The sequence below is a fragment of the Salvelinus namaycush genome, chromosome 28 (assembly GCF_016432855.1).
Source record: "Salvelinus namaycush isolate Seneca chromosome 28, SaNama_1.0, whole genome shotgun sequence".
In the NCBI taxonomy this organism is placed as follows: Eukaryota; Metazoa; Chordata; class Actinopteri; order Salmoniformes; family Salmonidae; genus Salvelinus; species Salvelinus namaycush.
The window spans coordinates 1267014-1292555 of record NC_052334.1 but is presented as its reverse complement, the minus strand read 5'-3'; the positions used below and the strand labels follow the sequence as shown (position 1 = coordinate 1292555).

Genomic DNA, 25542 nt, shown 5'->3' with positions numbered 1-25542 from the left:
CACGTTGGTCTGGAGAGAGACACTAGATTAACACAGGGGACACGTTGGTCTGGAGAGAGGAGAGAGACACTAGATTAACACAGGGGCACGTTGGTCTGGAGAGAGGAGAGAGACACTAGATTAACACAGGGGACACGTTGGTCTGGAGTGGAGAGACACTAGATTAACACAGGGGACACGTTGGTCTGGAGAGAGGAGAGAGACACTAGATTAACACAGGGGACACGTTGGTCTGGAGAGAGGAGAGAGACACTAGATTAACACAGGGGACACGTTGGTCTGGAGAGAGGAGAGAGACACTAGATTAACACAGGGCCACGTTGGTCTGGAGAGAGGAGAGACACTAGATTAACACAGGGGCCACGTTGGTCGGAGAGAGGAGAGAGACACTAGATTAACACAGGGGACACGTTGGTCTGGAGAGAGACACTAGATTAACACAGGGGACACGTTGGTCTGGAGAGAGACACTAGATTAACACAGGGCCACACTGGTCTGGAGAGAGGAGAGAGACACTAGATTAACACAGGGGCCACGTTGGTCTGGAGAGAGACACTAGATTAACACAGGGGACACGTTGGTCTGGAGAGGACACTAGATTAACACAGGGCCAAACTGGTCTGGAGAGAGGAGAGAGACACTAGATAACACAGGGACACGTTGGTCTGGAGTGGAGAGACACTAGATTAACACAGGGGACACGTTGGTCTGGAGAGAGGAGAGAGACACTAGATTAACACAGGGGCCACGTTGGTCTGGAGAGAGACACTAGATTAACACAGGGGACACGTTGGTCTGGAGAGAGACACTAGATTAACACAGGGCCAAACGTGTCTGGAGAGAGGAGAGAGACACTAGATTAACACAGGGGACACGTTGGTCTGAGTTGAGAGACACTAGATTAACACAGGGGACACGTTGGTCTGGAGAGAGGAGAGAGACACTAGATTAACACAGGGGACACGTTGGTCTGGAGAGAGGAGAGAGACACTAGATTAACACAGGGGCCACGTTGGTCTGGAGAGAGGAGAGAGACACTAGATTAACACAGGGGACACGTTGGTCTGGAGAGAGGAGAGAGACACTAGATTAACACAGGGGACACGTTGGTCTGGAGAGAGGAGAGAGACACTAGATTAACACAGGGGCCACGTTGGTCTGGAGAGAGGAGAGAGACACTAGATTAACACAGGGGACACGTTGGTCTGGAGAGAGGAGAGAGACACTAGATTAACACAGGGGACACGTTGGTCTGGAGAGGAGAGAGACACTAGATTAACACAGGGGACACGTTGGTCTGGAGAGAGGAGAGAGACACTAGATTAACACAGGGGCCACGTTGGTCTGGAGAGAGACACTAGATTAACACAGGGGATACCAGGGGCCACGTTGGTCTGGAGAGAGGAGAGAGACACTAGATTAACACAGGGGACACGTTGGTCTGGAGAGAGGAGAGAGACACTAGATTAACACAGGGGACACGTTGGTCTGGAGAGAGGAGATAGACACTAGATTAACACAGGGGCCACGTTGGACTGGAGAGAGGAGAGAGACACTAGATTAACACAGGGGACACCAGGGGCCACGTTGGTCTGGAGAGAGGAGAGAGACACTAGATTAACACAGGGGACACGTTGGTCTGGAGAGAGGAGAGAGACACTAGATTAACACAGGGGACACGTTGGTCTGGAGAGAGGAGAGAGACACTAGATTAACACAGGGGACACGTTGGTCTGGAGAGAGGAGAGAGACACTAGATTAACACAGGGGCCACGTTGGACTGGAGAGAGGAGAGAGACACTAGATTAACACAGGGGCCACGTTGGTCTGGAGAGAGGAGAGAGACACTAGATTAACACAGGGGACACCAGGGCCACGTTGGTCTGGAGAGAGGAGAGAGACACTAGATTAACACAGGGGACACGTTGGTCTGGAGAGAGGAGAGAGACACTAGAAACACAGGGGACACGTTGGTCTGGAGAGAGGAGAGAGAAACTAGATTAACACAGGGACACGTGGTTGGAGAGAGGAGAGAGACACTAGATTAACACAGGGACACGTTGGTCTGGAGAGAGGAGAGAGACACTAGATTAACACAGGGGACACGTTGGTCTGGAGAGAGGAGAGAGACACTAGATTAACACAGGGGACACGTTGGTCTGGAGAGAGGAGAGAGACACAGATTAACACAAGGGACACGTTGGTCTGGAGAGAGGAGAGAGACACTAGATTAACACAGGGGACACGTTGGTCTGGAGAGAGGAAGAGACACTAGATTAACACAGGGGCCACGTTGGTTGGAGAGAGGAGAGAGACACTAGATTAACACAGGGGCCACGTTGGTCTGGAGAGAGGAGAGAGACACTAGTTAACAGGGGCCACGTTGGTCTGGAGAGAGGAGAGAGACACTAGATTAACACAGGGGCACGTTGGTCTGGAGAGAGGAGAGAGACACTAGATTAACACAGGGGCCACGTTGGTCTGGAGAGAGAGAGAGACACTAGATTAACACAGGGGCCACGTTGGTCTGGAGAGAGGAGAGAGACACTAGATTAACACAGGGGCCACGTTGGTCTGGAGAGAGGAGAGAGACACTAGATTAACACAGGGCCACGTTGGTCTGGAGAGAGGAGAGAGACACTAGATTAAACACAGGGGCACGTTGGTCTGGAGAGAGGAGAGAGACACTAGATTAACACAGGGGCCACCAGACGACCTAAATGTATATTATTATTGTCTGAATTGTATTATTTACCTACAGACAAGCGACACATGCTCTTTTGTTCTGCATTCTCTCCCTCGTTTCTCTTCCTCCACACCTCTCCTTCACCTCTTCCTGACCCTGTGTGCGTTCCTCTCTTCCTACCATGTAGGTTTTGTTGGATCAGTCCACCGAGGTTAACTCTCCTCTCTTCCTCCCCTACAGGTGTTGTTGGATCAGTCCACCAAGGTTATCGTCCCTCTCTTCCTCCCCTACAGGTGTTGTTGGATCAGTCCACCAAGGCTAACGTCCCTCTCTTCCTCCCCTGCAGGTGTTGTTGGATCAGTCCACCAAGGCTAACGTCCCTCTCTTCCTCCCCCAGCCCTTCAGGTGTTGTTGGATCAGTCCACCAAGGCTAACGTTCCTCTCTTCCTCCCCTGCAGGTGTTGTTGGATCAGTCCACCAAGGCTAACGTTCCTCTCTTCCTCCCCTGCAGGTGTTGTTGGATCAGTCCACCAAGGCTAACGTCCCTCTCTTCCTCCCCCAGCCCTTCAGGTGTTGTTGGATCAGTCCACCAAGGCTAACGTTCCTCTCTTCCTCCCCTGCAGGTGTTGTTGGATCAGTCCACCAAGGCTAACGTTCCTCTCTTCCTCCCCTGCAGGTGTTGTTGGATCAGTCCACCAAGGCTAACGTTCCTCTCTTTCTCCGCTGCAGGTGTTGTTGGATCAGTCCACCAAGGCTAACGTTCCTCTCTTTCTCCGCTGCAGGTGTTGTTGGATCAGTCCACCAAGGCTAACGTTCCTCTCTTTCTCCGCTGCAGGTGTTGTTGGATCAGTCCACCAAGGCTAACGTTCCTCTCTTCCTCCCCTTCAGGTGTTGTTGGATCAGTCCACCAAGGCTAACGTTCCTCTCTTCCTCCCCTGCAGGTGTTGTTGGATCAGTCCACCAAGGTTAACGTTCCTCTCTTCCTCCCCTGCAGGTGTTGTTGGATCAGTCCACCAAGGCTAACGTTCCTCTCTTTCTCCGCTGCAGGTGTTGTTGGATCAGTCCACCAAGGCTAACGTTCCTCTCTTCCTCCCCTGCAGGTGTTGTTGGATCAGTCCACCAAGGTTATCGTCCCTCTCTTCCTCCCCTACAGGTGTTGTTGGATCAGTCCACCAAGGCCTAACTCTCCTCTCTTCCTCCCCTACAGGTGTTGTTGGATCAGTCCACCAAGGTTATCGTCCCTCTCTTCCTCCCCTACAGGTGTTGTTGGATCAGTCCACCAAGGCCTAACTCTCCTCTCTTCCTCCCCTACAGGTGTTGTTGGATCAGTCCACCAAGGTTATCGTCCCTCTCTTCCTCCCCTACAGGTGTTGTTGGATCAGTCCACCAAGGCCTAACTCTCCTCTCTTCCTCCCCTACAGGTGTTGTTGGATCAGTCCACCAAGGCTAACGCTCCTCTCTTCCTCCCCTACAGGTGTTGTAGGATCAGTCCACCAAGGCCTAACTCTCCTCTCTTCCTCCCCTACAGGTGTTGTTGGATCAGTCCACCAAGGCCTAACTCTCCTCTCTTCCTCCCCTACAGGTGTTGTTGGATCAGTCCACCAAGGTTATCGTCCCTCTCTTCCTCCCCTACAGGTGTTGTTGGATCAGTCCACCAAGGCTAACTCTCCTCTCTTCCTCCCCTGCAGGTGTTGTAGGATCAGTCCACCAAGGCCTAACTCTCCTCTCTTCCTCCCCTACAGGTGTTGTTGGATCAGTCCACCAAGGCCTAACTCTCCTCTCTTCCTCCCCTACAGGTGTTGTTGGATCAGTCCACCAAGGTTATCGTCCCTCTCTTCCTCCCCTGCAGGTGTTGTTGGATCAGTCCACCAAGGCTAACGTCCCTCTCTTCCTCCCCTACAGGTGTTGTAGGATCAGTCCACCAAGGCCTAACTCTCCTCTCTTCCTCCCCTACAGGTGTTGTTGGATCAGTCCACCAAGGCCTAACTCTCCTCTCTTCCTCCCCTACAGGTGTTGTTGGATCAGTCCACCAAGGCCTAACTCTCCTCTCTTCCTCCCCTGCAGGTGTTGTTGGATCAGTCCACCAAGGCCTAACTCTCCTCTCTTCCTCCCCTGCAGGTGTTGTTGGATCAGTCCACCAAGGCCTAACTCTCCTCTCTTCCTCCCCTGCAGGTGTTGTTGGATCAGTGCACCAAGGCTAACTCTCCTCACCTCCTCCCCTACAGGTGTTGTTGGATCAGTCCACCAAGGCTAACGTTCCTCTCTTCCTCCCCTGCAGGTGTTGTTGGATCAGTCCACCAAGGCTAACTCTCCTCACCTCCTCCCCTGCAGGTGTTGTTGGATCAGTCCACCAAGGTTAACGTTCCTCTCTTCCTCCCCTGCAGGTGTTGTTGGATCAGTCCACCAAGGCTAACGTTCCTCTCTTCCTCCCCTGCAGGTGTTGTTGGATCAGTCCACCAAGGTTAACGTCCCTCTCTTCCTCCCCTGCAGGTGTTGTTGGATCAGTCCACCAAGGCTAACGTCCCTCTCTTCCTCCCCCAGCCCTTCAGGTGTTGTTGGATCAGTCCACCAAGGCTAACGTTCCTCTCTTCCTCCCCTGCAGGTGTTGTTGGATCAGTCCACCAAGGCTAACGTTCCTCTCTTCCTCCCCTGCAGGTGTTGTTGGATCAGTCCACCAAGGCTAACGTCCCTCTCTTCCTCCCCCAGCCCTTCAGGTGTTGTTGGATCAGTCCACCAAAGCTAACTCTCCTCTAAAGGGACATGAGAGGACGGTGCAGTACCTCCAGAGACTGGGTGAGTTAACCTCCCAACATCAACTTAAACATCCAAATTAACACTAGGATTGAGACTTACAATGATAGGCTTTGAACACAGCATGATGTATGACGGCACTAAGGAAGAGAACACCACAGTTGATATAGCACCACAACACCATATTGAGTATCCTGTAACCTTTCTACCATTCTCACACGCCAAACCCTGTCCTCTCTGAGCGTACCATTAATCATCTCTATTATATCTTGTCAGGGATGGAGAATCTGGTCATTATCTTTGAGTTCTCTCCCTGGGTTCTGAAGATCTGTCCTGAGGACGGACTCAAGGTGAGACGGTATTGTCAGGAGTTGGAACTGTCTTTGCCTACCCTAGAATGACTGCACGGTTTGTTGGAACGTTGCTGCGGGGAATTGCTTCCATTCAGCCACGAGCATTAATGAGGTCGAGTACTGATGTTGGGCGATTAGGCCTGGATCACAGTCGGCGGTCCAATTCATCCCAAATGTGTTCGATGGGGTTGAGGTCAGGGCTCTTTGCATGCCAGTCAAGTTCTTCCACACCAATATTGACATACCATTTCTGTATAGACCTCGCTTTGTGTACTTGGGCATTGTCATGCTGTAACAGGGAAGGGCCTTCCACAAACTGTTGGAAGCACAGAATCGTCTAGAATGTCATTGTATGCTGTAGCGTTAAGATTTACCTTCACTGGAACTAAGGGGCCCCAACCATGAAAAACAGCCCCAGGCCATTATTCCTCCTCCACCAAACTTTACAGTTGGCACTATGCATTGGGGCAGGTAGCGTTCTCCTGGCATTCGCCAAACCCAGATTCATCTGTCAGACTGTCAGATGGTGAAGCTTGATTCATCACTACAGAGAACGTGTTTCCTCTGCTCCAGAGTCCAATAGCAGCGAGCTTTACATCACTCCAGCCGACGCTTGGCATTGCGCATGGTGATCTTAGGCTTGGTGATCTCAGCCATGGAAACCCATTTCATGAAGCTCCAGACGAACAGTTATTGTGCTGACGTTGCTTCCAGAGGCAGTTTGGAACTCGGTAGTGAGTGTTGGAATCGAGAACAGATGCTTTTTACGCGCTTCAGCACTCGGCGGTCCCGTTTTGTGAGCTTGTGGGCCCTACCACTAAGCGACTGAGCCGTTGTTGCTTCTAGAAGTTTCCACTTCACAATAACAGCACTTACAAGACCGGGGCAGCTCTAGCAGGGCAGACATTTGACTTGTTGTGAAAGGTGGCATCCTATGACGGTGCCACTTTGAAAGTCACTGAGCTCTTCAGTAAGGCCATTCTACTGCTAATGTTTGTCTATGGAGATTGCATGGATGTGTGCTCGATTTTGTGGCTGAAATAGCCGAATCCACTAATTTGAAGGGGTGTCCACATACTTTTGGACATGTAGTGTACATACTAAAATACATTCACTATCAATATACGTCATACATATTGTGTGTCTCTGTCCCAGATCTTTACTGAAGACCTGACGGAAGTAGAGACCCTTCCCAGAGACAAGGTCCTGAACTTCCTGAGGGAGGGGTTTAAGGAGCTGGCTGTCCCCTACCTGGAACACATCATACACGTCTGGGAGGACACGGGACCTGAGTTCCATAACGTCCTCATTCAGCTGTACCTGGAGAGGGTCCAGGGGCTCATGAAGCAGTACCTCAACGCCCTGCCTGAGGGTAAGATCTACTACTAGTACTAATACCACTACTACAACTACCACCACCACCACCACTACTACTACTACTACTACTACTACTACTACTACTACTACTACTACTACTACTACTACTGCTACTGCTACTGCTACTACTACTGCTACTGCTACTGCTACTATTATCATTGATCTATAACAGAAAAAGAAGTAGCCCTAGCACACTGCCCTGAGGTACTCCACAGCTGGGATCTGTCTGTTCTGTCTTCCTGTCCTGTAGGGGTTCCTGCAGTGGCTGCTGGGAAGGAAGAGGGGGACCTGGGAGAGTTTAGGCACAAGCTTCTGTGTTTCCTGCAGGTCTCTACCAGCTACGAGCCTGGACGACTTATCAGCGACTTCCCCTTTGATGGTAAGAATGGGATGGTTAGGTGGGGAAATAATCGATACGGTTACATATTGCAATATTGTTTTGGACGATATATTGATATGTTGACTCTCAAAGTATCGATTTGTACTTGCTAGGTAGCATTAGCTAGCGCTAGTTGTCTGTACCTGCACCGAAACGCCAGTAGTGTTCATCCTATAGCTTGTTCTTCATCTTCTTCTGATAAAGTGAGCCTTCGTGTTTTCAGCTCTTATTTCCATGACTCTTGTCTCTCTGCAGCAGACAAACACTGAGTGTACAAAACATTAGGAACACCTTCCTAATATTGAGTTGCACCCCCCCCCCCCCCCCCCCCTTTTGCCGTCAGAACAGCCTCAATTCGTCAGGGACATGGACTCTACAAGGTGTCGAAAGCGTTCCACAGGGATGCTGGTCCATGTTGACTCACATGCTTCACACAGTTGTGTCAAGTTGGCTTGATGTCCTTTGGGTGGTGAACAAGTCTTGATACACACGGGAGGCTGTTGAGCGTGAAAAACCCAGCAGCGTTGCAGTTCTTGACACACTCAAACCAGTGCACCTGGCACCTACTACCATAGGATCGCAATACATATGGAGTCGCAATGCATATGGAGTCGCAATGCATATGGAGTCGCAATGCACATGGAATCGCAATACACATGGAATCGCAATACACATGGAATCGCAATACACATGGAATCGCAATGCACATGGAATCGCAATGCACATGGAATCGCAATGCACATGGAATCGCAATGCACATGGAATCGCAATGCACATGGAATCGCAATACACATGGAATCGCAATGCACATGGAATCGCAATGCACATGGAATCGCAATGCACATGGAATCGCAATGCACATGGAATCGCAATGCACATGGAATCGCAATGCACATGGAATCGCAATGCACATGGAATCGCGAGAAGCGCGATACATATGGAATCGCGAGAATCGCGATACATATAGAATCGGCATATAAGTATGGTGATATGGTCCCTGGCCATCCATTCCCTAGTGGTCATGGTGGAGACTGTTGGTCTTGTCCTCTCTGACTGCTCTGCATGCGGTCCTTTGGACTTCTTCAGTTGAAAGTCGCTCAGGAGTGTTTGCTAAATGGCTCATAATGTAAAATGTATGTCATCTGTGTCTAGCCTGGTCCCAGATCTGTTTGTGCTGTCTTGCCAACTCCTATGGTCATTACCTAGCCTGGTCCCAGATCTGTTTGTGCCGTCTTGCCAACTCCTATGGTCATTACCTAGCCTGGTCCCAGATCTGTTTGTGTTGTCTTGCCAACTCCTATGGTCATTACCTAGCCTGGTCCCAGATCTGTTTGTGCTGTCTTGCCAACTGCTATGGTCATTACCTAGCCTGGTCCCAGATCTGTTTGTGCTGTCTTGCCAACTGCTATGGTCATTACCTAGCCTGGTCCCAGATCTGTTTGTGCTGTCTTGCCAACTGCTATGGTCATTACCTAGCCTGGTCCCAGATCTGTTTGTGCCGTCTTGCCAACTCCTATGGTCATTACCTAGCCTGGTCCCAGATCTGTTTGTGCTGTCTTGCCAACTGCTATGGTCATTACCTAGCCTGGTCCCAGATCTGTTTGTGTTGTCTTGTCAACTCCAAAGGCTAATGTCTGTGTGCTAGCATCCCTGACCGTGTGCTAGCATCCCTGGCCGTGTGCTAGCATCCCTGGCCGTGTGCTAGCATCCCTGGCCGTGTGCTAGCATCCCTGGCCGTGTGCTAGCATCCCTGGCCGTGTGCTAGCATCCCTGGCCGTGTGCTAGCATCCCTGGCCGTGTGCTAGCATCCCTGGCCGTGTGCTAGCATCCCTGGCCGTGTGCTCACCGTGCCCCTAGGTTGAAGATGATGAGGGTTCTAACTAGACGTCGACCGATTTTATTAGGGGCGATTTTAATTAGGGACGGATTCAAGTTTTCAAAACAATCGGCATTTTTGGACGCCGATTATTACCGATTACATTGCAGTCGACGAGGAAACTGCGTGGCAGGCCGCCCACCTGTTACGTGAGTGCAACGTCAAAAGGACCTTGTGGCTGCAAGAAGCCAAGGTAAGTTGCTAGCTAGCATTCAACTTCTCTTATAAAAAAACTATCAATCTTCACATAATCACTAGTTAACTACACCTGGTTGACGATATTACTGGTTTAACTTGTTTGTCCTGCGTTGCATATAATCAATGCGGTGGTTGTTAATTTATCATCGAATCACAGCCTACTTCGCCAAGCGGGTGATGATTTAACAAAAGCACATTCGTTGCACGACTGTACCTAACCATAAACATCAATGCCTTTCTTAAAATCAATACACAGAAGTATATATTTTTAAACCTGCATATTTAGTTGAAAGACATCCAGGTTAGCAGGCAATATTAAACTAGGGAAATTGTGTCACTTCTCTTGCGTTCATTGCACGCAGAGTCAGGGTATATGCAACAGTTTGGGCCACCTGGCTCGTTGCGAACTAATTTGCCAGAATTTTACATAATTATGACATAACATTGAAGGTTGTGCAATGTAACAGGAATATTTAGACTTATGGATGCCACCCGTTAGATAAAATACGGAACGGTTCAGTATTTCACTGAAATAATAAATGATAGTTTCTGGATTTGACCATATTAATGACCAAGGCTCATATTTCTGTGTCTTTATTAATAAAGTCTATGATTTGATAGAGCAGTCTGACTGAGCGGTGGTAGGCAGCAGCAGGCTCGTAAACGTTCATTCAAACTTTACTGTGTTGGCCAGCAGCTCTTAGCAATGCTTGAACACAGCGCTGTTTATGACTTCAAGCCTATCAACTCCTGAGATTAGGCTGGCAATACTATAGTGCCTATAAGAACATCCAATAGTCAAAGGTACATGAAATACAAATGGTATAGAGACAAATAGTCCTATAATTCCTATAATAACTACAACCTAAAACTTCTTACCTGGGAATATTGAAGACTCATGTTAAAAGGAACCATCAGCTTTCATATGTTCTCATGTTCTGAGCAAGGAACTTAAATGTTAGCTTTCTTACATGGCACATATTGCACTTTTACTTTCATTTCCAACACTGTTTTTGCATTATTTAAACCAAATTGAGCATGTTTCATTATTTATTTGAGACTAAGTAGATTTTATTTATGTATTAGTTCAAATAAAATGTTAATTGAGTATTGTTGTAATTGTCATTATTACAAATATATATATATATATATATATATAAATTAATCGGCCGATTCATCAGTATCGGCTTTTTTTGGTCCCCCAATAATCGGTATCGGCATTGAAAAATCATTATCGGTCGACCTCTAGTTCTAATATCCCATAACCCTTTGCTTATAATTCTTCCTCATTTAAGCAATGGGACCAGCTATGCTAGTTGGCAATGACGCTGGTCCCATGACTCTTCCCATGGGTGTCTTCAATCTAGCCATGCCATTTTGTCTGTGTCAGGTCTTCTGGAGGAGCGGGCCCTGCTGCTGGGTCGGATGGGGAAACATGAACAGGCCCTCTTCATCTACGTACACGTCCTGAAGGATACACACATGGCAGAGGAGTGAGTAGTACTACACACACACACACACACACACACACACACACACACACACACACACACACACACACACACACACACACACACACACACACACACACACACACACACACACACACACACACACACACGGCAGAGGAGTGAGTAGTACTGCCTAGACACACACACACACACACACACACATGGCAGAGGAGTGAGTAGTACTGCCTAGACACACACACACACACACACGGCAGAGGAGTGAGTAGTACTGCCTAGACACACACACACACACACACACACACATGGCAGAGGAGTGAGTAGTACTGCCTAGACACACACACACTCACACACACACACACGGCAGAGGAGTGAGTAGTACTGCCTAGAGACACACACACACACACACACACACACACACACACACATGGCAGAGGAGTGAGTAGTACTGCCTAGACACACACAGGCAGAGGCTAAATACACAGAGACTCTTTCATCTCTGTTCATCTTTCATCATCTCTCCTCGCATCCTTCTAAAAAACGCTTTGGAGACCTTAGATCTTCTCATCCAGTTGGATTGAGGAGGCGAGGAGAAGGGAGGAATAAAGGAAGGACTCGTCGGGAGAGAGAACCAGGGACTGTTTTGTTTTGCTATTAGAGTTCCTCATGTGGGTGTAAACAGAGATGAGTGTTTCGCTTTAAAACAGCCTATAAGAATGAATGGAATAACATTTTTGGGTTTCCTCAATGTTCATCCCATCACAGCCAACAGTATGACGCACAATGTGACAGTTACATTCCTGATGGTCGTTTCTACACAATGTGACGGCTCACCAGAACCTGATGGTCGTTTCTACATAATGTGACGGCTCACCAGAACCTGATGTTACATTCCTGATGGTCGTTTCTACATAATGTGACAGCTCACCAGAACCTGATGTTACATTCCTGATGGTCGTTTCTACATAATGTGACAGCTCACCAGAACCTGATGGTCGTTTCTACATAATGTGACGGCTCACCAGAACCTGATGTTACATTCCTGATGGTCGTTTCTACATAATGTGACAGCTCACCAGAACCTGATGGTCGTTTCTACATAATGTGACAGCTCACCAGAACCTGATGGTCGTTTCTACATAATGTGACGGCTCACCAGAACCTGATGGTCGTTTCTACATAATGTGACGGCTCACCAGAACCTGATGTTACATTCCTGATGGTCGTTTCTACATAATGTGACAGCTCACCAGAACCTGATGGTCGTTTCTACATAATGTGACGGCTCACCAGAACCTGATGGTCGTTTCTACATAATGTGACAGCTCACCAGAACCTGATGGTCGTTTCTACATAATGTGACAGCTCACCAGAACCTGATGGTCGTTTCTACACAATGTGACGGCTCACCAGAACCTGATGGTCGTTTCTACATAATGTGACAGCTCACCAGAACCTGATGGTCGTTTCTACATAATGTGACGGCTCACCAGAACCTGATGGTCGTTTCTACATAATGTGACGGCTCACCAGAACCTGATGGTCGTTTCTACATAATGTGACGGCTCACCAGAACCTGATGTTACATTCCTGATGGTCGTTTCTACATAATGTGACAGCTCACCAGAACCTGATGGTCGTTTCTACACAATGTGACGGCTCACCAGAACCTGATGGTCGTTTCTACATAATGTGACAGCTCACCAGAACCTGATGGTCGTTTCTACATAATGTGACGGCTCACCAGAACCTGATGGTCGTTTCTACATAATGTGACGGCTCACCAGAACCTGATGGTCGTTTCTACATAATGTGACGGCTCACCAGAACCTGATGGTCGTTTCTACATAATGTGACAGCTCACCAGAACCTGATGGTCGTTTCTACATAATGTGACGGCTCACCAGAACCTGTTACATTCCTGATGGTCGTTTCTACATAATGTGACAGCTCACCAGAACCTGATGGTCGTTTCTACATAATGTGACGGCTCACCAGAACCTGTTACATTCCTGATGGTCGTTTCTACATAATGTGACAGCTCACCAGAACCTGATGGTCGTTTCTACATAATGTGACGGCTCACCAGAACCTGATGGTCGTTTCTACATAATGTGACAGCTCACCAGAACCTGATGGTCGTTTCTACATAATGTGACAGCTCACCAGAACCTGATGGTCGTTTCTACATAATGTGACGGCTCACCAGAACCTGATGGTCGTTTCTACACAATGTGACGGCTCACCAGAACCTGATGGTCGTTTCTACATAATGTGACGGCTCACCAGAACCTGATGGTCGTTTCTACATAATGTGACAGCTCACCAGAACCTGATGGTCGTTTCTACATAATGTGACAGCTCACCAGAACCTGATGGTCGTTTCTACATAATGTGACAGCTCACCAGAACCTGATGGTCGTTTCTACATAATGTGACAGCTCACCAGAACCTGATGGTCGTTTCTACATAATGTGACAGCTCACCAGAACCTGATGGTCGTTTCTACATAATGTGACAGCTCACCAGAACCTGATGGTCGTTTCTACATAATGTGACAGCTCACCAGAACCTGATGGTCGTTTCTACATAATGTGACAGCTCACCAGAACCTGATGGTCGTTTCTACATAATGTGACGGCTCACCAGAACCTGATGGTCGTTTCTACATAATGTGACGGCTCACCAGAACCTGATGGTCGTTTCTACATAATGTGACGGCTCACCAGAACCTGATGGTCGTTTCTACATAATGTGACGGCTCACCAGAACCTGATGGTCGTTTCTACATAATGTGACGGCTCACCAGAACCTGATGGTCGTTTCTACATAATGTGACAGCTCACCAGAACCTGATGGTCGTTTCTACATAATGTGACGGCTCACCAGAACCTGATGGTCGTTTCTACATAATGTGACGGCTCACCAGAACCTGATGGTCGTTTCTACATAATGTGACAGCTCACCAGAACCTGTTACATTCCTGATGGTCGTTTCTACGTAATGTGACGGCTCACCAGAACCTGATGGTCGTTTCTACGCAATGTGACAGCTCACCAGAACCTGTTACATTCCTGATGGTCGTTTCTACATAATGTGACGGCTCACCAGAACCTGATGGTCGTTTCTACATAATGTGACGGCTCACCAGAACCTGTTACATTCCTGATGGTCGTGTCTGCCTTTGCCTCGGTCTCTCCTCACTTCAGTCTGCAACTTTCCCCAAAATCCCTTTTTCAGAAATCCTGTTTTAAAGGAATTCCAGATTCCCTCTTTCTGGGAATCTTCCAATCAGGATTTCTGGAAAAATCGGTCAATTTTGGGAAAGTTACAGGAATTTTGCAACCTTTACTGAAGAGTGAGTAGGACTGCAGAGAGTCTCCCACTAAAACATCCAACCAGCCTTTAACAACAACATGCCGATTCAAAACACTCGTTGTGAATTGTCACGTGTTATTATCTCACTCCAAGCTGATTTTGTGTTCCTCGCCCCTCAGGTACTGTCATAGGCATTATGACAAAGGGACGGACAGAAACCAAGATGTGAGTAACCCCTTATGACTGACTCATACCAACATTACCTGCCTTGTTAACCCTCTGTCTGTTAACCCAGTGGTGTTGTGATACAGGTGTACCTGTCTGTTAACCCAGTGGCGTTATGATACAGGTGTACCTGTCAACCCAGTGGTATTATGATACAGGTGTACCTGTCTGTTAACCCAGTGGTGTTATGATACAGGTGTACCTGTCTGTTAACCCAGTGGTGTTGTGATACAGGTGTACCTGTCTGTTAACCCAGTGGTGTTGTGATACAGGTGTACCTGTCTGTTAACCCAGTGGTGTTGTGATACAGGTGTACCTGTCTGTTAACCCAGTGGTGTTGTGGTACAGGTGTACCTGTCTGTTAACCCAGTGGTGTTATGATACAGGTGTACCTGTCTGTTAACCCAGTGGTGTTGTGATACAGGTGTACCTGTCTGTTAACCCAGTGGTGTTGTGATACAGGTGTACCTGTCTGTTAACCCAGTGGTGTTATGATACAGGTGTACCTGTCTGTTAACCCAGTGGTGTTGTGATACAGGTGTACCTGTCTGTTAACCCAGTGGTGTTGTGATACAGGTGTACCTGTCTGTTAACCCAGTGGTGTTGTGATACAGGTGTACCTGTCTGTTAACCCAGTGGTGTTGTGATACAGGTGTACCTGTCTGTTAACCCAGTGGTGTTGTGATACAGGTGTACCTGTCTGTTAACCCAGTGGTGTTGTGATACAGGTGTACCTGTCTGTTAACCCAGTGGTGTTGTGATACAGGTGTACCTGTCTGTTAACCCAGTGGTGTTGTGATACAGGTGTACCTGTCTGTTAACCCAGTGGTGTTGTGATACAGGTGTACCTGTCTGTTAACCCAGTGGTGTTGTGATACAGGTGTACCTGTCTGTTAACCCAGTGGTGTTGTGATACAGGTGTACCTGTCTGTTAACCCAGTGGTGTTATGATACAGGTGTACCTGTCTGTTAACCCAGTGGTGTTGTGATACAGGTGTACCTGTCTGTTAACCCAGTGGTGTTATGATACAGGTGTACCTGTCTGTTAACCCAGTGGTGTTGTGATACAGGTGTACCTGTCTGTTAACCCAGTGGTGTTGTGATACAGGTGTACCTGTCTGTTAACCCAGTGGTGTTGTGATACAGGTGTACCTGTCTGTTAACCCAGTGGTGTTGTGATACAGGTGTACCTGTCTGTTAACCCAGTGGTGTTGTGATACAGGTGTACCTGTCTGTTAACCCAGTGGTGTTGTGATACAGGTGTACCTGTCTCTTAACCCCATGTTGTTATACAGGTGTACCTGTCTCTTAACCCCATGTTGTTATACAGGTGTACCTGTCTCTTAACCCCATGTTGTTATACAGGTGTACCTGTCTCTTAACCCCATGTTGTTATACAGGTGTACCTGTCTCTGCTGCGCATGTATTTGTCCCCTCCTGACGTCCACTGCCTTGGGCCAATCAAAATGGAGCTGTTGGAGCCACAGGCCAATCTAATGGCAGCCTTACATGTCCTGGAGCTGCACCACAGCAAGCTGAATACCACTAAGGTAGGCTGCACCACACCACAGCTGAATACCACTAAGGTAGGCTGCACCACACCACAGCTGAATACCACTAAGGTAGGCTGCACCACAGCTGAATACCACTAAGGTAGGCTGCACCACAGCTGAATACCACTAAGGTAGGCTGCACCACAGCTGAATACCACTAAGGTAGGCTGCACCACAGCTGAATACCACTAAGGTAGACTGCACCACAGCTGAATACCACTAAGGTAGACTGCACCACAGCTGAATACCACTAAGGTAGACTGCACCACAGCTGAATACCACTAAGGTAGGCTGCACCACAGCTGAATACCACTAAGGTAGACTGCACCACAGCTGAATACCACTAAGGTAGACTGCACCACAGCTGAATACCACTAAGGTAGGCTGCAGCACAGCTGAATACCACTAAGGTAGACTGCACCACAGCTGAATACCACTAAGGTAGACTGCACCACAGCTGAATACCACTAAGGTAGGCTGCAGCACAGCTGAATACCACTAAGGTAGGCTGCAGCACAGCTGAATACCACTAAGGTAGGCTGCACCACAGCTGAATACCACTAAGGTAGGCTGCACCACAGCTGAATACCACTAAGGTAGGCTGCACCACAGCTGAATACCACTAAGGTAGGCTGCACCACAGCTGAATACCACTAAGGTAGGCTGCAGCACAGCTGAATACCACTAAGGTAGGCTGCAGCACAGCTGAATACCACTAAGGTAGGCTGCAGCACACCACAGCTGAATACCACTAAGGTAGGCTGCACCACACCACAGCTGAATACCACTAAGGTAGGCTGCACCACACCACAGCTGAATACCACTAAGGTAGGCTGCACCACACCACAGCTGAATACCACTAAGGTAGACTGCACCACAGCTGAATACCACTAAGGTAGACTGCACCACAGCTGAATACCACTAAGGTAGACTGCACCACAGCTGAATACCACTAAGGTAGACTGCACCACAGCTGAATACCACTAAGGTAGACTGCACCACAGCTGAATACCACTAAGGTAGGCTGCACCACAGCTGAATACCACTAAGGTAGGCTGCACCACAGCTGAATACCACTAAGGTAGGCTGCAGCACAGCTGAATACCACTAAGGTAGACTGCACCACAGCTGAAGACCACTAAGGTAGGCTGCACCACAGCTGAATACCACTAAGGTAGGCTGCACCACAGCTGAATACCACTAAGGTAGGCTGCACCACAGCTGAATACCACTAAGGTAGGCTGCACCACAGCTGAATACCACTAAGGTAGGCTGCACCACAGCTGAATACCACTAAGGTAGGCTGCACCACAGCTGAATACCACTAAGGTAGGCTGCACCACAGCTGAATACCACTAAGGTAGGCTGCACCACAGCTGAATACCACTAAGGTAGGCTGCACCACAGCTGAATACCACTAAGGTAGGCTGCACCACAGCTGAATACCACTAAGGTAGGCTGCACCACACCACAGCTGAATACCACTAAGGTAGGCTGCACCACAGCTGAATACCACTAAGATAGACTGCACCACACCACAGCTGAATACCACTAAGGTAGGCTGCACCACAGCTGAATACCACTAAGGTAGGCTGCACCACAGCTGAAGACCACTAAGGTAGGCTGCACCACAGCTGAATACCACTAAGGTAGGCTGCACCACAGCACAGCTGAATACCACTAAGGTAGACTGCACCACACCACAGCTGAATACCACTAAGGTAGGCTGCACCACAGCTGAATACCACTAAGGTAGGCTGCACCACAGCTGAATACCACTAAGGTAGGCTGCACCACAGCTGAATACCACTAAGGTAGACTGCACCACAGCACAGCTGAATACCACTAAGGTAGGCTGCACCACAGCTGAATACCACTAAGGTAGGCTGCACCACAGCTGAATACCACTAAGGTAGGCTGCACCACAGCTGAATACCACTAAGGTAGACTGCACCACAGCTGAATACCACTAAGGTAGACTGCACCACAGCTGAATACCACTAAGGTAGGCTGCACCACAGCTGAATACCACTAAGGTAGACTGCACCACAGCTGAATACCACTAAGGTAGACTGCACCACAGCACAGCTGAATACCACTAAGGTAGACTGCACCACAGCACAGCTGAATACCACTAAGGTAGACTGCACCACAACACAGCTGAATACCACTAAGGTAGGCTGCACCACAGCACAGCTGAATACCACTAAGGTAGACTGCACCACAGCACAGCTGAATACCACTAAGGTAGACTGCACCACAACACAGCTGAATACCACTAAGGTAGACTGCACCACAGCTGAATACCACTAAGGTAGGCTGCACCACAGCTGAATACCACTAAGGTAGACTGTACCACAGCTGAATACCACTAAGGTAGACTGCACCACAGCTGAATACCACTAAGGTAGACTGCACCACAGCACAGCTGAATACCACTAAGGTAGACTGCACCACAGCACAGCTGAATACCACTAAGGTAGACTGCACCACAGCACAGCTGAATACCACTAAGGTAGACTGCACCACAACACGCTGAATACCACTAAGGTAGACTGCACCACAGCACGCTGAATACCACTAAGGTAGACTGCACCACAGCTGAATACCACTAAGGTAGACTGCACCACAGCACAGCTGAATACCACTAAGGTAGGCTGCACCACAGCTGAATACCACTAAGGTAGGCTGCACCACAGCTGAATACCACTAAGGTAGGCTGCACCACAGCACAGATGAATACAACTAAGTTGAGAAGCTCCTCCAGGTTTCAGACCGTTTTGTTTCATTTTTAATCAATTTTAGAATAAGGCTGTAACGTAACAAAATGTGGGAAAAGTCAAAGGGTCTGAATACTTTCAGAATACACTGAACAAAAATAGTGTTGGTCTCATGTTTCATGAGCTGAAATAAAAGATACCAGAAATGTTCCATGTGCACAAAAAGCTTATTTCTCTAAAATGTTTTGTGCACAAATTTGTTTACATCCCTGTTAGTGAGCATTTCTCCTTTGTCAAGATAATCCATCCACCTGACAGGTGTGGCATATCAAGAAGCTGATTAAACAGCATGATCATTACACAGGTGCACCTTGTGCTGTGGACATTAAAAGGTAACTCTAAAATGTGCAGTTTTGTCACACAATGCCACAGATGTCTCAAGTATTGAAAGGACTGCAGGAATGTCCATCAGAGAATTTAATGTTAATTTCTCATTTCCCCAACATCGTTTTAGAACGTTGCATTACGTGCAAACGGCCTCACAACCGCAGACCACTTGTATGGCGGAAAGCGGTTTGTTACTGTCAACGTTGTGAACAGAGTGCCCCCATGGTGGCGGTGGGGTTATGGTATGGGGGCAGGCATAAGCTACAGACAACGATGGCAATTTGAATGCACAGCGATACGAGATCCTGAGGCCCATTGTCGTGCCAATCATCCGTGTTCCAGTTCCCGCCAATATCCAGCATCTGCCCATTTGTGACCAACAGATATATTTAAACCGACTGAAATTCTTTATAAACTGTAACTCGGTAAAATCTTAGATATTGATGCATGTTGTTCAGTATATATCACACACGGAGAGGGAGAGATGGATATATATATATATATACATGGAGGTTAATGAGAAGGGTGTGCTTGAAAGGATGCACATAACTCTGCAATGTTGGGTTGTATCGGAGAGAGTCTCCGTCTTAAATCATTTTCCACACGCAGTCTGTGCCTGTATTTAGTGTTCATGCTAGTGAGGGCCGAGAATCCACTCTCACATAGGTACGTGGTTGCTAAGGGCATCAGTGTCTTAACAGAGTGATTTGCCAAGGCAGGATACTCTGAGCTCAGCCCAATCCAGAAATCTGGTAGCTACTTCTGATTAAATAAAATGTTCACAGAACCGCTTGTTGCAATTTCGATGAGGCTCTCTTGTTCAGATATCGGTAAGTGGACTGGAGGCAGGGCATGAAAGGGATAACGAATCCAGTTGTTTGTGTCATACGTTTCGGGGAAGTACCTGTGTAATTACGCACCCAACTCACTCAGGTGCTTCGCTATATCACATGTGACATTGTCCGTAAGCTTGAGTTGATTTGCACACAAAAAATCATACAATGATGGAAAGACCTGTGTGTTGTCCTTGTTAATGCAGACAGAGAAGAGCTCCGACTTCTTAATCACAGCCTCAATTTTGTCCCGCACATTGAATATAGTTGTGGAGAGTCCCTGTAATCCTAGATTCAGATCATTCAGGCGAGAAAAAACTTCACCCAGATAGGCCAGTCGTGTGAGAAACTCGTCTGACCGCTTGCATGAGGATAAGTGAAAATTATGGTAATTAAAGAAAACTTTAAGCTCGTCTCTCAAGTCAAAAAATGTCAATACTTTGCCCCTTGATAACCAGCGCACTTCTGTATGTTGTAAAAGCGTCACGTAATCGCTGCCCATATCATTGCATAATGCAGAAAGTACACGAGAGTTCAGGAGCCTTGCTTTAACAAAGTGAACCATTTTCACTGTAATGTCCAAAACGTCTTTCAAGCTGTCAAGCATTCCCTTGGCAGCAAGAGCCTCTCGGTGGATGCAGCAGTGTACCCAAGTGGCGTCGGGAGCAACTGTTTGCATGCACGTTACCACTCCACTGTGTCTCCCTGTCATGGCTTTTGCTCCATTAGTACAGATACCAACATGAGCAGCAGCTCGTTAGTGGACTTCCCACGAGAGAGTAACGCTTAATGTGATTGGATGTTAATTATTTGACGAGGCTACCTGTATTTGACATTGTGTTGTTATTTCGATGAACACTAGATGGTTTAATTTTATTTATGCCAGTGAAACTATATTATAGCTACTATATACTACTATAGCTAAACGATATATATCCACCAGGCCATCAGCCTGCTGCCAGCCAACACTGATCAGTATGGTCCAGGTCTATAGGTTTACTATCTATATTATATCTCTTCACCAGGCCATCGACCTGCTGCCAGCCAACACTCAGATCAGAGAAATCCGTGTGTTCCTAGAGAGTGTTCTGGAGGAGAAGGCTCAGAGGAAACGCTTTGACCAGGTGCTCAAGAGTCTGCTGCAGGCCGAGTTCCTACGGGTGAGAGAGAGAGACGCTCTGTGTTGGTTTCCTCTATAACTGTCCTCTACCAGACTCTTTTTCAAAACTTCAAAGAGAAGCCAAGAGGATTAAGGAAAGAGCTTCCTCTTCTGATGTTTTGAAGATTAAAGGAAAGAGCTTCCTCTTCTGATGTTTTGAAGATTAAAGGAAAGAGCTTCCTCTTCTGATGTTTTGAAGATTAAAGGAAAGAGCTTCCTCCCTTCTGATGTTTTGAAGAGTTGCTTCTCTCTGACGTTTTGAAAAAGAGGCAGGTTAATTAAAGGAAAGAGGACGAGAGCAACAAGGAACTACCTTTTTGAGATTCAACCCAGTTGTTTTGTCTTTGTGTCTGACGTGTTCAGGTCCAGGAGGAGCGTATCTTCCACCAACAGGTGAAGTGTATCATCACAGAGGAAAAGACCTGCAGGGTCTGTAAGAAGAAGATAGGAAACAGGTAAACTTGTATTTAACCCTTATTTTCCCTGCTAAATTGACTGAGAACACATTCTAATTTACTGCCACGACCTGGGGAATAGTTACAGGGGAGAGGAGGGGGGGATGAATGAACCAATTGTAAACTGGGGGAGGATTAGGTGACCGTGATAGTATGAGGGACAGATTGGGAATTTAGCCAGGACACCGGGGTTAACACCCCTACTCCTACGATAAGTACCATGGGATCTTTAGTGACCACAGAGAGTCAGGACACCCGTTTCACGTCCTATGTCCACCATCACTGCCCTGGGGCATAGGGATATGTTTTTTAGACCAGAGGAAAGAGTGCCTCCTCCTGGCCCTCCAACACCACTTCCAGCAGCATCTGGTCTCCCATCCAGGGACCGACCAGGACCAACCCAGAATGCAGGGTGGCATTCTGCTGGCCATACTAATATCAATGCTTTACAAACACCGTATAACTATGTAATACATCCCTTATTATGTGATAAAAACCTGTTGTAAATATGTAGTAACGGCGGTCTATATACTAAAACACTTGTCTGTCCTGCGCAGCGCCTTCGCCAGGTATTCCAACGGTGTTGTAGTTCATTACTTCTGCTGTAAGGACCGAGGAGTGTGTCCTACGGAGCAGTGACGCAGCTATCGCCCCCGTTTGGACGCAAAGCACTCTGGGATACTAACAGAGCAGACCGCCGTGTACTAAAATGACAGAATTGTTCCCTCCTGTGGACTACATGTTCCTAGCAGCACCCCGGGAAGGCTGGTTTGAAACGACATCACAGCAGCTGGGATGTTCAGGAGGAGAGGACTCCTCCATCTCTGGAACTCTCGCGGCTTCTCTCTGGAACTCTAGCGGCTTCTCTCTGGAACTCTAGCGGCTTCTCTCTGGAACTCTAGCGGCTTCTCTCTGGAACTCTAGCGGCTTCTCTCTGGAACTCTAGCGGCTTCTCTCTGGAACTCTAGCGGCTTCTCTCTGGAACTCTAGCGGCTTCTCTCTGGAACTCTAGCGGCTTCTCTCTGGAACTCTAGCGGCTTCTCTCTGGAACTCTAGCGGCTTCTCTCTGGAACTCTAGCGGCTTCTCTCTGGAACTCTGGAACTGCTACCAGCTACCTATTCTGCCCCTCAACCCCAGCTACCTATTCTGCCCCACAACCCCTGCTACCTGTTCTGCCCCACAACCCCTGCTACCTGTTCTGCCCCACAACCCCTGCTACTTGTTCTGCCCCACAACCCCAGCTACCTATTCTGCCCCACAAACCCAGCTACCGGCTACCTATTCTGCCCCACAAACCCAGCTACCGGCTACCTATTCTGCCCCACAAACCCAGCTACCGGCTACCTATTCTGCCCCACAAACCCAGCTACCGGCTACCTATTCTGCCCCACAAACCCAGCTACCGGCTACCTATTCTGCCCCACAACCCCAGCTACCTGCTAAACTACAGTACCACTCCCTCTCTCTCTCTCTCTCATCCTCAGACTTTACTCAGTACGCTACAGAGACTACATAGACTAACTCTTCTTCTCTGATGACTTGTGTGACTTAAGAATGTACTTAAAAGCCATTTTCTTTTCAGTTAGCGTGTGTTTCTGAGGGAATTGTTTTCAGTTAGCGTGTGTTTCTGAGGGAATGGTTTTCATGTTTTCAGTTAGCGTGTGTTTCTGAGGGAATGGTTTTCATGTTTTCAGTTAGCGTGTGTTTCTGAGGGAATGGTTTTCAGTTAGCGTGTGTTTCTGAGGGAATGGTTTTCATGTTTTCAGTTAGCGTGTGTTTCTGAGGGAATGGTTTTCATGTTTTCAGTTAGCGTGTGTTTCTGAGGGAATGGTTTTCATGTTTTCAGTTAGCGTGTGTTTCTGAGGGAATGGTTTTCATGTTTTCAGTTAGCGTGTGTTTCTGAGGGAATGGTTTTCATGTTTTCAGTTAGCGTGTGTTTCTGAGGGAATGGTTTTCAGTTAGCGTGTGTTTCTGAGGGAATGGTTTTCAGTTAGCGTGTGTTTCTGAGGGAATGGTTTTCATGTTTTCAGTTAGCGTGTGTTTCTGAGGGAATGGTTTTCAGTTAGCGTGTGTTTCTGAGGGAATGGTTTTCAGTTAGCGTGTGTTTCTGAGGGAATGGTTTTCAGTTAGCGTGTGTTTCTGAGGGAATGGTTTTCAGTTAGCGTGTGTTTCTGAGGGAATGGTTTTCAGTTAGCGTGTGTTTCTGAGGGAATGGTTTTCATGTTTTCAGTTAGCGTGTGTTTCTGAGGGAATGGTTTTCAGTTAGCGTGTGTTTCTGAGGGAATGGTTTTCATGTTTTCAGTTAGCGTGTGTTTCTGAGGGAATGGTTTTCAGTTAGCGTGTGTTTCTGAGGGAATGGTTAAAAAAACAGACTTCAGATTCAAACGTAATGACTCCATTTCTAGCATGATCCATGTGCACAAACACATTTTTTTTTAGATCCTCTGCACCAATATAACCTCCTTCTGAAAGCTCTTGAGACTGACCTGTATTTGGAAGTAGATCCACAGTTTCAAAATGTGTGTCCTTTATTGATTGATACAATATTCATTTTGGAAAAAAACCGAAATAAAATGTCAGCTGCTCAGCCCATGTTTCCTTATTCCGGAAGTAATCGGTGAAATGGTTCTGTCTTTATCATGCGTTTAGTCTCCTTAAGATGTTTTGTACGTCAGATTGGAATGAAAGTTAAGATGTGGGTGTGAGTCCCAAATGGCACCCTATTCCCTTTATAGTGCACTACTTTAGACCAGAGCCCTATTCCCTACATAGTGCACTACTTTAGACCAGAGCCCTATTCCCTACATAGTGCACTACTTTAGACCAGAGCCCTATTCCCTTTATAGTGCACTACTATATAGCCCTATAGGGTTCTGGTGAAAAGTAGTGCACTATATAGAGAATAGGGTGCCATTTTGGGATGCATACATTTATATATGTCACAGTTGTATCCTCGCAACATTGTAATTAAATACGTGCAGCATCAACCAACTGTCCATCTGTTTGTTATTGAAGGAGCTGCAGCTAGCTATACTCAACCAACCACCCATCTGTTTGTTATTGAACAGCTGTAGCTAGCTATACTCAACCAACTGTCCATCTGTTTATTATTGAACAGCTGTAGCTAGCTATACTCAACCAACCGCCCATCTGTTTGTTATTGAACAGCTGTAGCTAGCTATACTCAACCAACTGTCCATCTGTTTGTTATTGAACAGCTGTAGCTAGCTATACTCAACCAACCGTCCATCTGTTTGTTATTGAACAGCTGTAGCTAGCTATACTCAACCAACCGTCCATCTGTTTGTTATTGAACAGCTGTAGCTAGCTATACTCAACCAACCGCCCATCTGTTTGTTATTGAACAGCTGTAGCTAGCTATACTCAACCAACCGCCCATCTGTTTGTTATTGACAGAGCTGTAGCTAGCTATACTCAACCAACCGCCCATCTGTTTGTTATTGACAGAGCTGTAGCTAGCTACAGTATACTCAGCCTGTTGCACCATCTCACCGTTTAACCTTCAAAACATGGGTACCATTATACACTGCTCAAAAAAATAAAGGGAACACTTAAACAACACAATGTAACTCCAAGTCAATCACACTTCTGTGAAATCAAACTGTCCACTTAGGAAGCAACACTGATTGACAATAAATTTCACATGCTGTTGTGCAAATGGAATAGACAAAAGGTGGAAATTAAAGGCAATTAGCAAGACACCCTCAATAAAGGAGTGATTCTGCAGGTGGTGACCACAGACCACTTCTCAGTTCCTATGCTTCCTGGCTGATGTTTTGGT

General features: G+C 47.4%; 2 protein-coding genes across 2 annotated transcripts; both read left to right on the top strand.

Moving 5' to 3' along the window:
- Positions 1-5345: 5345 nt before the first annotated feature.
- LOC120022969 (vam6/Vps39-like protein) lies at positions 5346-14751 on the top strand. Its single transcript, XM_038966929.1, has 7 exons — positions 5346-5479; positions 5714-5787; positions 6946-7162; positions 7418-7546; positions 11011-11113; positions 14587-14632; positions 14719-14751. Exons 2-7 carry the CDS (start codon positions 5716-5718, stop codon positions 14749-14751), a joined length of 600 nt encoding a protein of 199 aa, XP_038822857.1. The 5' UTR covers positions 5346-5479; positions 5714-5715.
- Positions 14752-16038: 1287 nt separating this feature from the next.
- LOC120023396 (vam6/Vps39-like protein) lies at positions 16039-24029 on the top strand. Its single transcript, XM_038967406.1, has 4 exons — positions 16039-16182; positions 21151-21285; positions 21648-21739; positions 22297-24029. The coding sequence occupies exons 1-4, from the start codon at positions 16054-16056 to the stop codon at positions 22376-22378; spliced, it is 438 nt and encodes a 145-aa protein (XP_038823334.1). The 5' UTR covers positions 16039-16053; the 3' UTR covers positions 22379-24029.
- The last annotated feature ends 1513 nt before the right edge of the window (positions 24030-25542 follow it).

Bases quoted from the DNA above. Each gene is read 5' to 3' on its own strand.
- LOC120022969 (XM_038966929.1), top strand. From the start codon at position 5,716: ATGGAGAATCTGGTCATTATCTTTGAGTTCTCTCCCTGGGTTCTGAAG. The intron at 7,163-7,417 runs GTAAGATCTACT...CCTGTCCTGTAG, and splicing joins CCTCAACGCCCTGCCTGAGG to GGGTTCCTGCAGTGGCTGCT. The intron at 7,547-11,010 runs GTAAGAATGGGA...TGTCTGTGTCAG, and splicing joins CAGCGACTTCCCCTTTGATG to GTCTTCTGGAGGAGCGGGCC.
- LOC120023396 (XM_038967406.1), top strand. From the start codon at position 16,054: ATGTATTTGTCCCCTCCTGACGTCCACTGCCTTGGGCCAATCAAAATG. The intron at 16,183-21,150 runs GTAGGCTGCACC...TCTCTTCACCAG, and splicing joins GCAAGCTGAATACCACTAAG to GCCATCGACCTGCTGCCAGC. The intron at 21,740-22,296 runs GTAAACTTGTAT...TGTCCTGCGCAG, and splicing joins AAGAAGAAGATAGGAAACAG to CGCCTTCGCCAGGTATTCCA.